The sequence below is a fragment of the Oncorhynchus mykiss genome, chromosome 1 (assembly GCF_013265735.2).
Source record: "Oncorhynchus mykiss isolate Arlee chromosome 1, USDA_OmykA_1.1, whole genome shotgun sequence".
Lineage (NCBI taxonomy): Eukaryota > Metazoa > Chordata > Actinopteri > Salmoniformes > Salmonidae > Oncorhynchus > Oncorhynchus mykiss.
The window spans coordinates 24,752,380-24,768,007 of record NC_048565.1 but is presented as its reverse complement, the minus strand read 5'-3'; the positions used below and the strand labels follow the sequence as shown (position 1 = coordinate 24,768,007).

The following is a 15,628-nucleotide window of genomic DNA, read 5'->3' as shown; positions in this document are numbered from 1 at the left end:
AGTCGGCACTCGCCTTTTGCCTCCTGACGGCCCTTTGTAGCCGCACATGGGCAGCGTTCCATGTCTCCTCTGAGTGCCTAAACCATTCATCCACCGCAGGAGCCTCGATCTGGCTCTGATGCCATGGTGCCAGGACCGGCTGATAACCCAGCACACACTGAAATGGTGATAGGTTGGTAGAGGAGTGGCGGAGGGAGTTTTGGGCCATCACCGCCTAGGGGATGTAAACCGCCCACTTCCCCGGCCGGTCCTGGCAATAGGACCGCAGAAACCTACCCACATCCTGGTTGACTCTTTCCACCTGCCCGTTACTCTCGGGGGGAGAAAACCTGAGGTAAGGCTGACCGAGACCCCCAGACGTTCCATAAACGCCCCCCAGAATCTAGACGTGGATTGGGGACCCCGGTCAGAAACTATATCCTCAGGCACCCCGTAGTGCCGGAATACGTGGGTGAACAGGGCCTCCGCAGTTTGTAGAGCCGTAGGGAGACCGGGCAAAGGAAGAAGGCGGCAGGACTTAGAAAACCGATCCACAACGACCAGGATCGTGGCGTTACCCCACGACGGGGGAAGATCCGTCACGAAATCCACCGATAGGTGTGACCACGGTTGTTGTGGAACGGGAAGGGGTTGTAATTTCCCTCTGGGCAGGTGTCTAGGTGCCTTGCACTGTGCGCATACCGAACAGGAGGAAACATAAACCCTCACGTCCTTCGCTAAAGTGGGCCACCAGTACTTCCCAGCAAGGCAGCGCACCATCCGACCGATGCCAGGATGACCAGAGGAGGGTGACGTGTGAGCCCAACAGATCAAACCATCGCGGACATCAAACGGAACGTACAGACGCCCAGCTGGACACTCAGGGGGAGTAGGCTCTGCACGTGACGCCCGCTCGATGTCCGCGTTGTTATATAAATATTCATACACATAGCTCATATAAACAAAGACATTCCGTCGTAAGAACACATACACCCAGCCAGAAGACTGACCCCCTCTTCCTTATATAAACACACATCTCATCTCCCTCTAACTGGCCGGTCCCAAGAGCAAAGAACTTTTGCTGTGCACCAATGGGGCCCGCTCTGGCTAGAGCAAGGCCCGCCTCCAACCCTCCGACCAGTCAAGAAGACCGAAACGACAAGACTCCACCTACTTTATTCTATGTATAAAAATGTATGTAACCATTGTATAGGCCTCTTTTTCACCTGGCTCCTTGCCGAGTTATGTGAACTAGGTCCGTGCACGTAAAACTGCGGGACAAGATATCTCTGACTCATTAAAACTGTCTTTCGTTACAACTGAAATCCACTCTGTCCAGCGTCCGTGATTTGGTCTCAACTCTCCAGTATTTGAACACTAACAGAATTGGTAGCAGAGGAGGGTTGTTCTTGAATTCGATCTATTATAAGTTAGTGTGAGAGGACGAGACTGATCACGGCTAAAAAATCAGACGGAAGAGTGACTTCCCCAGCCATTCATCTTGCCTCAGGAAATCTGATCGGAGCGCTCTATATAAAGGTGAGCAGAGCCCGTTATATCGAAATCTGCATATTGTATTATAGTCTAAACCAAATTTTGATCAGAAAGTACTGGGCGTGAGTATGAATCGGTGCCCAATTTTTTTACATAAGAACCTAAGACATTGATTAAAGATATCTTGTTTTGTAAAAAAAAAAAATATATATACATATTCTTATTAATGGGCCTATACTCAGTTATTTTAATAGGAATGTGTGAATTGTGATTGACCAATGTGTTAAATTCCTCCAGGGACCCTATTTGTTCTGAAATCTGCATAGAAAACTGTCCTAATTATATATGTATTGGGTTGTGTATAGAGGTGACGTTAAATAGTGGCTGTGTTTTAACACGTAATGGACACAATTATGGATGTTGGAAATTCAATGAGAATTTCATACGAATGAATGAATTATAGATGAACCGAATCTGCAAGTAAGGTCTTGTGGAGGTGTGGTTATAGATGAACCGAATCTGCAAGTAAGGTCTTGTGGAGGTGTGGTTATAGATGAACCGAATCTGCAAGTAAGGTCTTGTGGAGGTGTGGTTATAGATGAACCGAATCTGCAAGTAAGGTCTTGTGGAGGTGTGGTTATAGTTTAATGATAGATGAACCGAATCTGCAAGTAAAAATTTCCTATTTTGATACGTTCTGTACTATCGAATAAGGTCTTGTGGAGGTGTGGTTATAGTTGAATGATAGATGAACCGGATCTGCAAGTAAAATCTCCTGTTGATACATATAACATCGAATAGGTCTTGTGGAGGTGTGGTTGGATTGAATGAATCTGCATGAAAAATGCCCTATTAAAAAAGCTGTGTATTATTTAATAGGTTTTGTAAGAGGTGTAGTCGAGTAGATACAGGATATGTAAGTTTGGCCTTCCACTAGACAGAGATCGGGAATGATGTGGCTATTGCACATCAAACAATAAACATAAGATGAACCAGAGTTGACATTCCATGATTTGGAGATGGGGGAAATTAAATTGAAAGAAACGTTTGTCGCGGAGTAGGTTGGGATACGTAACTGGGCTATTATGCACACGTGCTGGTAGACAAAGCCACCTTAGTATCGAATGGCCGTGCAATTTTGATTGACAGCAGCCGGGCCGAAATACTGATTTTCGTTTTTTTTCATTCCTGTTGATATTGCCTAAAGTTTAAAATTATTCTGACAATTGCTATAGAATCGCTGGAATTTACTGATATAAGTTCATAAAGGAACTTACTGAATTGTTTCTAGAAAGTATTTAAATAAGCCGCCGAGCTTAATACAGACTTTGTTTTACAGACGCTAAAAGCTACACACTGATTTTGGGGTTTTTCTATTCTATCCATATTTCCTAAATATATAGAATTATTCTGACAATTGCTATAGAATCGCTCGAATTTACTGATATAAGTTCATAAAGGAATTTACTGAATTGTTTACAGAAAGTATTTAAATAATTCACTGAACAACTCTTAGTTGTCTAGAAATTCTATCGATATTTCCTAAAGAGCTAGAAATACTCTGAAAATTGTTATAGAACCGCATATATTCACTGATATATTGTTCCAAAAGGAAATCGCAGAATCATTTATAGAAAATACCTAAACGAATCGCTGAACAAATTCAAATAAAATACCGGTGAAATACACACGTGGCGGGCGTCACATATTGATAACCCCCTTTGTCTCGACCAGGGACAGGCTAAGCATACAACGATAGAAATAAACACCACATAGTAAGGATTGAATATACCTAAATAACGCATTATACACATTATCAGACGAACTAGATAAAATGTCTGCAGCTACCACGCCCAAACTAAAATTCAATGATTATTTAGATCAGAGTATGATTGATAGAGCGGGAGGTAAAAAACAGTATGGGAAAGTGGAGAAAGTGTGGAAAGGATTACGGTTAAGATGGACACAAGCAGGTTATTTTAGCGGAGGACCACCTACAGGGGGGAAACTCCAAGATATGCAGACAGAATTAGAGGACGCAGTAGAGCATGCAAAAGCGAGTGAGGCGGAGAGAAACAACATACACAGGTTCAAAAAAGTAGGTACAAGAGAGAGAGAGAGAGCAGAGGGGGAGCTCAAGATAGGTACATGGGCCATACAGGAGAGTAGGAGGGTGCTGCCCAAAAACACACCAGACATGATGGGCGTGGCTATTGTGGCGTCGGGGGATGTTAAAGCTCCGCCTGAGAACTTGCCCACGGCTCCCCCTGTGGCCGTTTCTCCCTCACTATATCCACAATTGACAATGGAGGCAGTTCAGCCCCCGCCATACTCAAAGGGACAAAATCACCGGAGCCCGTCACACAACCCATTCCTGCCCAGGGCACCTCCCACAATACAGGCTCCAGTTCTGAGAATAGACCAAGGGGAGTTAAAAGGGGAAATTACCCTGGGGATAACGGCTGGCCATATGGTATGTGAACAGTTCGAAACTGGGATTCCAGGAGCAGGAGACCTCCCCCAGGAACGGAGGCCGCAATGCTCCTCTGTGAACTCTCTCACCTCTGAAACCAGAGGACACTTACAAACAAGATTAGATTCAAACCACTTCTATCAGACGGATAGGGAGGACTGTCATCAGAACATGGATATCGAAAACGAAGAAGAAATTGACATGGTGCTCACCCCAGCTCCGATGGGAGCTCCAAACGTGACTAAGATGCAGGAGCTGCTGAAATCATCAATAGCTCGAGCTAAGGAACTCAGGGAGCTAATAGCTAACCAAGATAACAACAGAGAGGGAGCCTACCGTGTGGAAAGCATAATGAGAGGAACAGTAACCAAAGTTACCGAATCAATGGGGTCCGAAACACTCCGTCGGTCCTCCAGAATTGCTGATAGAAGAGAGCGAGAGCAGGAGATGGCAGGACAGTACCCCCTGCGACCGACACCAGGTGATGCACACACTGTGGAGTACCAGCCCTGGAAAATGACTGATTTAACAACACTGATGGGACAGATGCCTAGCCTACATGGAGGAGCTTCAGCGTGGCTACTTCAACTGCAGACACTTACGTCAGGCCTGCAACTCTGCCTAGGAGACATGAAAGCACTTCTAGCAAGAGCCACCGACCACGGAACCATGGAGGCCCTCATGACAGCAGCTGACCTTGGATGGCGGGCCCCAACACTGTCCATAGACCACTTCCGTACCAGATTATGGGAAGTTCTACGGAGAGCATACCCTACAGAAAGAAACCATGCCACCTTATCCTCCTTTACAATCAACCCAGGTGAGCAACCTGCAGCATACCTGGACAGGGCTAAGACCACATGGAGATCGGTCCACGAAGAACCATTCGATCACACTGATACCACACTCAGCATGTGGAAGGAAATGGTGGTCAACGGGTGTCCCGGAGATGTTAAAACCAAACTCAGAGGAACGGTAGGGTTGTTTGCACTTCCTCTGACCCAATTCAACACTCATGTGCACCACCATGTGACCCAGCACAACAAGGAAAGAGGGGGTGCTGAGAGCCAGGTGCAGTCCCTCCAGGTACAACTCCTGAAACTCCAATTGAAGGAAGCACAACAAGGAGAAAAACCTAAGAAACAGATGGTGGCGGAAGAAACGAAGGAGCCGGGAACCAAAACAGACATCTCCCAAATCGTGGCACAGACTGTCTCTCAGATGATCCAACAGCAGGCAGCCCCACCACCCCAATACCCTCCCCCACAGCAGTATATCCTGCAACAACAACACCCAGTATGGGCTCGACGGGGTCCCTACACTGGACAACACAGAGGGGGAAACTACCAGTGTTTTAACTGCGGAATTACCGGTCATTTTGCCAGAGATTGCATGAAACCACTCTCCCCGCAGCAACAGCAATGGAGAGCAAGAGGAAGTGGGGGAAACCCACCTCTGCAACATCAGCTACCAGGACCCACACCCATGCATCAGCAACAGCCAGCATACAACCACCCAGAATCTAGCCACATGCAGCAGGAGCAGCAAGATTACAACCAACCCTCCCACTTCAACACCTGATCACCCAGTAAGAATGATGAGGATGCCACTCCTGCCGATGACCACACTGTCTGAAGCCCAAGAAGTGTACTGGCTAAAATGCCTACCCACAGGGCCTGCCACCCCTCACATCCAGTTTAAGTTCAACCAACTGAAAGCTCAAATCTACACTCTGCACCCATATAAGACTCCCCAAGCTGAGATCCATTGCACACTCAATGCAACAGAAACTGATGACTGCCTCTACACTGCAGACTGGGACGAAGACATGATGCACCTGACCCCACCTATCAGGTGTTGTACCATTGGGTGTGGCCCAGAGGGGGTGGCAGCACCGGTCATCCTACGATCAAGGAACCTCCATGCACCCCTGGCCTGGACGGCTGAAGCATCAACAGCCATAGCACTCCTGAAAACGGATCTATCAGCGGCAGCAGCTCTGACTGCACCTGACTACAAGAACAAGTTCCATTTGGATGTTTCTGGAAGGGAAGGATTCACCTCATCCGTCCTATTCCAGAAACAAGAGGGGGAGAGAAGGGTCTTGATGTACTACTCTTCAAACTTGACCACATTGAGGTAGGACAGTCAACATGCTCCAGATACGTTGCTGCAGTAGCAAAAGCTATTGAAAAAAAACAGCTCACCTCGTGATGTCACCCTTCAATCAGCCATCATCCCTCAACCAGCATCGGCCAAATTAGCTGAAATCATCGGATTGACGCAGGTCCTCATCAGAGGAAAAGGAAAGACTGAATATCTATACAGACTCAGCCCATGCCCATGAAGCAGGCCACACTGATGGACCCAGAACTTTTATGAGAAACACATGGCCCCACACACGAAGGCAAACTAAAGACCCTCCAAAAAGGCCTCGCACATCTGGTGGCACCCTCACATAAAAAATATGACTGACTTATTTTATGACGATGATTTATTTTGTGACGAATGCAATGGTTGTGACAGACACAACCCAAAGAAACCATATCAAACACCAATGGGCTCATACGTAACACCTAATGCATGTTTTCAGGATATTAGTATAGACTACACCGACATGGGCCCCGAAAATTTATCTAAAGGCAAACTCTATCTCCTAGTCATAGTAGATAGGTTCTCCAAATGGGTAGAGGCAATAATAACAAAAGGGGAGGATGCTAGGTCAGTCTTTAAGTGGCTACAAACCAAACTAATACCCAGGTATGGCATCCCAAGACAAATCAAATTTGACAAATGGCTCACATTTAACAAACACCTGAGACAGGTGGAAGAAAGATTTGGCATAACCCACAGATTTGGATCTGTGTACAGGCCCCAATCCCAAAATCTGGTGGAACGTCAAACCAAAAGCTAAGATAGCTTTGGGATAATGACTGGTAGAGTCATGCATGGTCCACCAAGGGAGGGAGGTCATATGCCCGCCCTTGATGTACAACAAATTGTAATGTCTAATTATGTGAAAAAACTGACGGTTCTCTCTGCAGCACTCTCTACCCAGGTTCACAAGGTCCAGGAGGGGGAGCTGCCGGGGGACACGACACTACTGAAGGTAAAGGTTGGTGACGGGGTGAGGGTTACAGTTCACAAGAGAAAGTGGCTGGAACCCAGGTGGACTGGACCGTACGAAGTGAAGGAGGTTACTTCACACTCGGTCCAGGTCAAAGGTAAATCAGGCACACCTTGACACCGCCTTACACATTGCACCCCAGCCCCAATTCCTTCTAGAACACTGACTGAAGTCAGAGCTGATTTGAGCGGCCTAAATTCGATTCCAAATGAAGACACTCCTTCCTCAGGTGATGCGGCATCAAACTCCGCCTCCCCTGAGAAGGGAACCTCGCCCAGTTAGAGGGAAATTTCTCCCTCTCTGGGTGAGGCTGGGGATATCTGGTCCCTTATTTGTGATATTCATACTGATATTTGGAGTAACCCTAGGACTTTCACATGGTTAATTGAACAACTATTTCACCCTGCCACATCACATACACCAACCCCTACACATGTCCCTAACTCCTTTCCTGATATCACTCCCTCCAATCACTCCCGTCCCAAACGTAGCACTACACCTACAGACCCACCATGCAAATCAGACAAGGTTAGGAGCACCACCTTATGTATACCCACGATTGCAACCGCCACCTTTCTGCTATAGTTTTCACGTCTAATAGACGTGAAGAGGGGGATTTGTTATATAAATATTCATACACATAGCTCATATAAACAAAGACATTCCGTCGTAAGAACACATACACCCAGCCAGAAGACTGACCCCCTCTTCCTTATATAAACACACATCTCATCTCCCTCTAACTGGCCGGTCCCAAGAGCAAAGAACTTTTGCTGTGCACCAATGGGGCCCGCTCTGGCTAGAGCAAGGCCCGCCTCCAACCCTCCGACCAGTCAAGAAGACCGAAACGACAAGACTCCACCTACTTTATTCTATGTATAAAAATGTATGTAACCATTGTATAGGCCTCTTTTTCACCTGGCTCCTTGCCGAGTTATGTGAACTAGGTCCGTGCACGTAAAACTGCGGGACAAGATATCTCTGACTCATTAAAACTGTCTTTCGTTACAACTGAAATCCACTCTGTCCAGCGTCCGTGATTTGGTCTCAACTCTCCAGTATTTGAACACTAACAGCGTCCACCTCCCATACCACCGGTGCCACCAGGCGAGAAGCTGGAATTTTGGGAGTGGGATCCGTGGACCGCTCCGCTGTATCATACAGCCGGGACAGTGCGTCTGCCTTAACGTTCTGGGAACCTGGTTTGTCTGAGGATGGTAAGGTGGTGGTTGAAGATATCCCTCTAGTGGTGTGGGGGCTGTGCTTTGGCAAAGTGGGTGGGGTTATATCCTTCCTGTTTGGCCCTGTCCGGGGGTGTCCTCGGATGGGGCCACAGTGTCTCCTGACCCCTCCTGTCTCAGCCTCCAGTATTTATGCTGCAGTAGTTTATGTGTCGGGGGGCTAGGGTCAGTTTGTTATATCTGGAGTACTTCTCCTGTCCTATTCGGTGTCCTGTGTGAATCTAAGTGTGCGTTCTCTAATTCTCTCCTTCTCTCTTTCTTTCTCTCTCTCGGAGGACCTGAGCCCTAGGACCATGCCCCAGGACTACCTGACATGATGACACCTTGTTGTCCCCAGTCCACCTGGCCGTGCTGCTGCTCCAGTTTCAACTGTTCTGCCTTATTATTATTCGACCATGCTGGTCATTTATGAACATTTGAACATCTTGGCCATGTTCTGTTATAATCTCCACCCGGCACAGCCAGAAGAGGACTGGCCACCCCACATATGCTCTCTCTAATTATCTCTTTCTTTCTCTCTCTCAGAGGACCTGAGCCCTAGGACCATGCCCCAGGACGCCTGCTACCTCGACCTCCTGGAGAACCACCCCAGCACCGACCAGCAGTGTGCCCTCTGCGGCCACAGTTGGTGCAGGGAATGGTCCCCCCTCCGGTCCCACTCATAGCAGCCCCTCCTAACTCCATCGGTGTGGGATCCAAGGTGCTGGGAAATGGAACGGGCGGACCCCGATCCAGTCATCCGCGGGAGGCCAATAGGTCCACCAGCTGGTCCAGGTTGAGAGTAGTGTCCCTGCAGGCTAGCTCCCTACGAACGTCCTCTCGTAAACTACACCTGTAGTAGTCGATCAGGGCCCGCTCATTCCATCCCGCACCAGCTGCCAGAATTCTGAAGTCCAGTGCGAACTCTTGAGCGCTCCTCATGTCCTGTCTGAGATGGAACAATCACCCTCCCGCCGCTCTCCCTTCAGGTGGATGATCAAAAACTGCCCGGAAGTCCTCGTAGTCATCCAGAGTCGGTCCTTCCCTTCCTTAGATGGCGTTGGCCCACTCCAGGGTTTTTCCAGTCAGGCAGGAGATGAGGGCGCTCACTCTCTCGCGTCCGGAAGGGGCCGGCCGAACAGCTTCCAGGTAGAGCTCCAGCTGGAGTAGGAACCCCTGGCACCCGGCAACTGATCCGTCATACGCTCCCGGGAGCGAGAGCCCGAATCCCACTGGGTCCTGACGACGTAGGGGTGGACATCGGTGTAGGTTGAGGTGTGGGCGGAGGTGATGAAGTAGGATTGACAGGAAAGCCTCCTCTCTCCCATCTGTCCATTGTTTGCGACACGCGATCCATGGCTGTCCCTAGCCTGTTTAACATGGTCGCGTGCTGCTGAACACGCTCCTCTACTGGGAGAGAAGGGCTGGCTGCACCTGCTGACTCCATTTGAATGGTCCGTGATTCTGTCAGCGATTGGGTGAGGAGTCAGGCGTAGGACACAGGTATTGAGTAACATAACTGAGTTTACTCAAAATATCAAGCAAAATTCCAAATAGGAACATCCAAAAAGCACTAGCACAAAACACAACCACTAACGACATAAACAATCACGGACAGAACAGGAATGTATGCCAGAGGGTTAAATAAGGAACGTGATATGTAATAGACACCAGGTGTGTGTGTAATACAGACAAAACAAAACGAAACTGAAACATGGATCGATGGTGACTAGAAAGCCGGTGACGTCGACCACCACCCGAACAAGGAGAAGGGCTGACTTCGGCGGAAGTCGTGACAGTTGCAAATGTCAGAGAGACAGACAGCAAGGTTTATACAAACCTCCGCTGTTGAAAATCAAATGCTAGTCTAAAAGAAATTGGAGATAATGTCTAGATGCTTTTTACAGTGGAGATCAAGTTTATAAATTGCCTGGCTGGGCTGATGAGCCAGTCTATTGCTCAGTGAAATGGAACAGAGTAAATAGGCATTTCAACTTCATAGTTTTAGCTGGTGGTAACTTGTGGAATAGACACTGGCTGGAATGTGGTTTTAACCAATCAACATACAGGATTAGACCCACCTGTTGTATAATATAAAACACACCCTTAGTAACCTTGACCCCTTAACCAATAATCCCTGTAGCCTACTTCATTGCCTTCATTACTCACTCATTTGCAGAGGTTAAGTAGCCTAATTGTGATGACCAAACAGGTTGTGATCTGTGATTAAAGTAAACTGTACATAAGTAAACTGCAGTGTTGGGGAGTAGTGACCTATGTAGTTCAACTAGTAATTTAACTACATATTCCAGTAGCTTGTTGGTAGTTCAAATAATTCAAATCTAGGTAGTGTTTTCAGTAGTTAATTACTTTTCTTGCCATGCAGTGGTGTAGCTAACTACTGGAACTACACACTACTTCTTTTGCCAAAATAAAATATGGGTGAAGTAGTTAATCATTTCATTTCTTTTTCGGCATCAGACCAGCCTAATTTTCATTTGAAACATTGTTTTTGTGTTTAACCATCATTAAGTTTGCTGATGACACAACAGTGGTTGGCCTGATCACCGACAATGACGAGACAGCCTATAGGGAGGAGGTCAGAGACCTGCCGTGTGGTGCCAGGACAACAACCTCTCCCTCAACGTGATCAAGACAAGGGAGATGATTGTGGACTACAGGAAAAGGAGGACCGAGCACGCCTCCATTCTCATCGACAGAGCTGTAATGGAGCAGGTTGAGAGCTTCAAGTTCCTTGGTGTCCACATCACCAACAAACTATCATGGTCCTAACACACCAAGATAGTTGTGAAGAGGGCAAGACAAAACCTATTCCCCCTCAAGAGACTGAAAAGATTTGGCATGGGTCCTCAGATCCTCAAAAGGTTCTAAAGCTGCACCATCAAGAGCATCCTGACTGGTTGCATCACTGCCTGGTATGGCAACTGCTCGGCCTCCGACTGCAAGGCACTACAGAGGGTAATGCGTCCGGCCCAGTACATCACTGAGGCCTAAGCTTCCTGCCATCCAGGACCTCTATACCAGACAGTGTCAGAGGAAGGCCCTAACAATTGTCAAAGACTCCAGCCAACCTAGTCATATTTTCTCTGCTACCGCATGGCAAGCGGTACTGGAGCCCCAAGTCTAGGTCCAAGAGGCTTCTAATCAGCTATTACCCCAAAGCCATAAGACTCCTGAACATGTAATCAAATGGCTACCCAGACTATTTGCATTGCCCCCCCCCCCCTTTTACGCTGCTGCTACTCTCTGTTATTATCTATGCATAGTCACTTTAATAACTCTACCTACATGTACATATTACCTCAATTACCTCAACAAACCGGTACCCATGCACATTGACTCTGTACCGGTACCCCCTGTATATAGCCTCCCTATTGTTATTTTATTGCTGCTTTTAATTATTTGTTACTTTTATTTCTTGTTCTTTTTAGGTATTTTTTAAAACCGCATTGTTGTAAGTAAGCACTTCACTGTAAGGTCTACCTACACCTGTTGCATTCGGCGTATGTGACAAATACAATTGTATTTTATTTGATAATAACCTAAATTGCACATTCTGTTAACATGCAGTACTATATTTGGTATTTGGTATTTTATTAGGATCCCCATTAGCTGTTGCAAAAGCAGCAGCTACTCCTCCTGGGGTCCACAAAAAACATGAAACATAATATAGAATGACATAATACAGAACATCATTAGACAAGAACAGCTCAAGGACAGAACTACATACATTTTTAAAAAGGCACATGTAGCCTACATATCAATGCATACACACAAACTATCTAGGTCAAATAAGGGAGAGGCGTTGTGCCACAAGGTGTTGCTTTATCTGTTTTTTGAAACCAGGTTTGCTGTTTATTTGAGCAATATGAGATTCAAGGAAGTTCCATGCAATAAGGGCTCTATATAATACTGTACGTTTTCTTGAATTTGTTCTGGATTTGGGGACTATGAAAAGACTGGCATGTCTGATGGGATAAGTGTGTGTGGCAGAGCTGTGTGTAAATTGACTATGAAAGCAATTTGGGATTTTCAACACATTAATGTTTCTTATAAAAAGAAGAAATGATGCTGTCAGTCTCTCCTCAACTCTTAGCAAAAGAGAAACTGGCATGCATAGTATTTCTATCAGCCCTCTGATTACAATTCAGAGCAAAACATGCCGCTATGTTCTGGGCCAGTTTCAGCTTAACTATGTCTTTCCTTGCAGCAGTGGACCACACGGCTGGACAATAATCAAGATTAGACAAAACTAGAGCCTGCAGAACTTGCTTTTTGGAGTGTGGTGTTAAAAAAGCAGAGCATCTCTTTATTACGGCTAGACCTCTCCCCATTTTTGCAACCATTGAATCTATATGTTTTGACTATGACAGTTTACAATCTAAGGTAACGCCAAGTAATTTAGTCTCTTCAACTTGTTCAACAGCCACACCATTCTTAACCAAATTCAGCTAGCACTTAATGAATGATTTGCACCAAATACAATGCTCTTAGTTTTAGAGATGTTCAGGACCAGTTTATTACTGGCCACCCATTCCAAAACCGACAGCAACTCTTTGTTAAGGGTTTCAGTGACTTCATTAGCTGTGGTTGCTGATGCGCACTGTATATGGTTGAATCATCAGTATACATGGACACACATGCTTTGTTTAATGCCAGTGGCAGGTCATTAGTAAAAATAGAAAAGAGTAGAGGGCCTAGAGAGCTGCCCTGCGGTACACCACACTTTACATGTTTGACATTAGAGACGCTTCCATTAAAAAGAAAACCCTTTGAGTTCTATTAGATAGATAACTCTGAATCCACGCTATGGCAGAGTTTGAAAAGCCATAGAACTTAATTTTTTTCAACATCAGGTTATGGTCAATAATACCAAAGACTGCACTGAAATCTAACAGTACAGCTCCCACAATCTTCTTCTTATCAATTTCTTTCAACCAATTATCAGTAATTTGTGTCAGTACAGTGCATGTTGAGTGCCCTTCTCCATGAGTATGCTGAAAGTCTGTTGTTAATTTGTTTACAGAGAAATAGCATTGTATTTGGTCAAACACAATTTTTTATAAAAGTTTGCTAAGAGCTGTATGACTCCAAAGTGACTGTTCTTGCAATTTGTAGTCTATGACATTTCAAATTTACATATGATACGTTTTCACAAAGTAGTTTGGATGTAGGGAAGTACTTTTAAAAGTAACTTCCGTTAAGTAAACCATTTTTTTCCTAATAATGGCTTTAATTGGTAGCTCGGTAAACTATATTTTCAGAGTAGCTTCCCCAACACTGGTAAACTATAACCATACTGACCAACTGCATCAACAATGCAATATAATTGACTCATCAGCAAGGACACAAATGTCCCATACATATGCAGTATGTCCTTTGTTGTGCTCATTAAATTGACTGACTTTATTCTGTAAATGACTCCATAAGTGTAGACAACAAAACTATTCAAGAAACACCCCAGCTCCCAAGACAAGAGGAACACAGGGACCCTGTAGTGGGATATCAATCACTGTCAGTGCTATTAATTATGATTTACATTGTTCATTATAGAATTTGGTCATTTCTCAATAGTAATAAAAACAAAAAAGTATTTATATATTTGGGACAAAAATGTGGCCTATACAGTTATGTCTCAGCAACTGATCAATAGCCAAAACTATTGGATTCGTTTTTGTCCAATGTGTTGTGACATAATTTCTGTGTTTTCTTTAGGCTACTTTTATTACCGCTATATGAAATCACCTTATCACTCACTATGCTAATGTTCTGTTTCATTTTAAATAGGCTACTTTGGCCTATACAATTTGGCCTAGCCTATTTAAAATGAAACAGAACATTAGCATAGTGAGTGATAAGGTGATTTCATATTTTTCTCTCAGTTTAAGTAATATCCATAGTCACCCTTAATGTTACAAAATTTCGTAATCTACTAACCTGCTATCATTTTCCACTCCCAGTTGTATCCTTTATCTTATCATGTCATAGCTCGGTTCGTTAGGCTAAGTCAGCAACTCTGACAGAGTTTTCCTTTGGGCCCCGGCCCCGCAGTGCACTCAGGACAGTTATTTTATTGGGATCCTTTAACCGAATCACTTGTGAGTGGGAAACAGATCACAAAGCTACCTCTAACTCTAAACCTTCTTTAGCAGATACAAGGGGGGATTTGTACTGTATGAATAATTGATCATTTCGTCTATTTGTATAATCCAAGCCAATTCTGTTTGGGGAGTGCTACTGACGCATTTATCGTGAATTTCCCATTCAAAACAATATTGCGTGTTGAAATTACAACATACAAATAGTGAATCAATATCAAATTAATTGAGAAATAACTGAAAGGCCTATAATAAATGAGACTATATTGTAGGCCTAGGCTGGTGTTAATTAGGGTATTTTGGTACCGCAAAGGGCAGTCAGGAAGTTAGGTTAGCTAACAGAGCTCTCTTACGGTTGTTGCAGGGCTGTTGTTGTAGGGAAACCATCCCATCTCTGAGTAAGAGTATTGACGACGGGTCCTTCACACGGGAAACTCCACCTGTCACAGTGGCCGGGCGCGGCACCCTCAGCCCGCTGCAGCATTGATAACACACAGCCCAAGCCTGCTCCTCGTTAATGGGCTGCTCGTAGGATTTCAACACTTCTTCAAGAGACAGTTCCCTGGGGTCGCTCAGGTCCCGAGCCTCTGCCCTGTCCGTGGGTGCGGACACCCTTGAATCGCCATCCTTGCCGCTTCTGTTTGTTGACCTGGCCATGGCTGCGGTAAACTACCGATCCCATTGCTCTGTGGCCATTATCTTTTCACGCCGGGTTCCTTCCTTCCCCACAGCACGCCAACCCAACTGCCACAGCTGCGAGTTACTATAACAGCAAATTAAAGCGATCTTTGATCTGCAGGAATGTCATTCAGCGCCAAGGAAAGGAGAGGAGGCAGGAGGAGGAAACCACACGCTAGTGGCGCAATCAACCTGCAAGGAGAAAATCTTGTTGAAAATGTTTGACCACCAACCAGACGAGTACTGGTAAACAATGACGAAGCGATAGATAAACCCTTGAAGATGATTGTAATTGAGAGAATAGACCATACACTCAGTTGAGACAGTCCGGTCACACAGATTATCCGCTCCGCTGCAGTGCATCTCCGCATCCCCTGTGCTCCGCCCGTCTCACGTAGCCTGAGCGTCATCCAACAAACCCACAAATCTGTCGAAGTGGCGACCTCGACGCTGTGAGAATGTCAGCCCTCACATACATATTGTTAGATAAACAAACAGAAGTAGAGGATACATCACATAAACAATTAATTCATGAAAC

At 45.6% G+C, this 15,628-nt stretch overlaps 1 protein-coding gene across 1 annotated transcript in view; it reads right to left on the bottom strand.

Annotated features, from left to right (window-relative positions):
- Positions 1 to 15,611, bottom strand: part of LOC110516219 (protein spire homolog 2) — a 32,127-nt gene extending 16,516 nt beyond the window's left edge. Inside the window, exon 1 of the mRNA XM_036973930.1 lies at positions 14,766 to 15,611. Within this exon, the coding sequence (XP_036829825.1) occupies positions 14,766 to 15,069 (304 nt within the window). The 5' untranslated portion in view covers positions 15,070 to 15,611. The remainder of the gene's footprint in view (positions 1 to 14,765) is intronic.
- Positions 15,612 to 15,628: the final 17 nt, after the last annotated feature.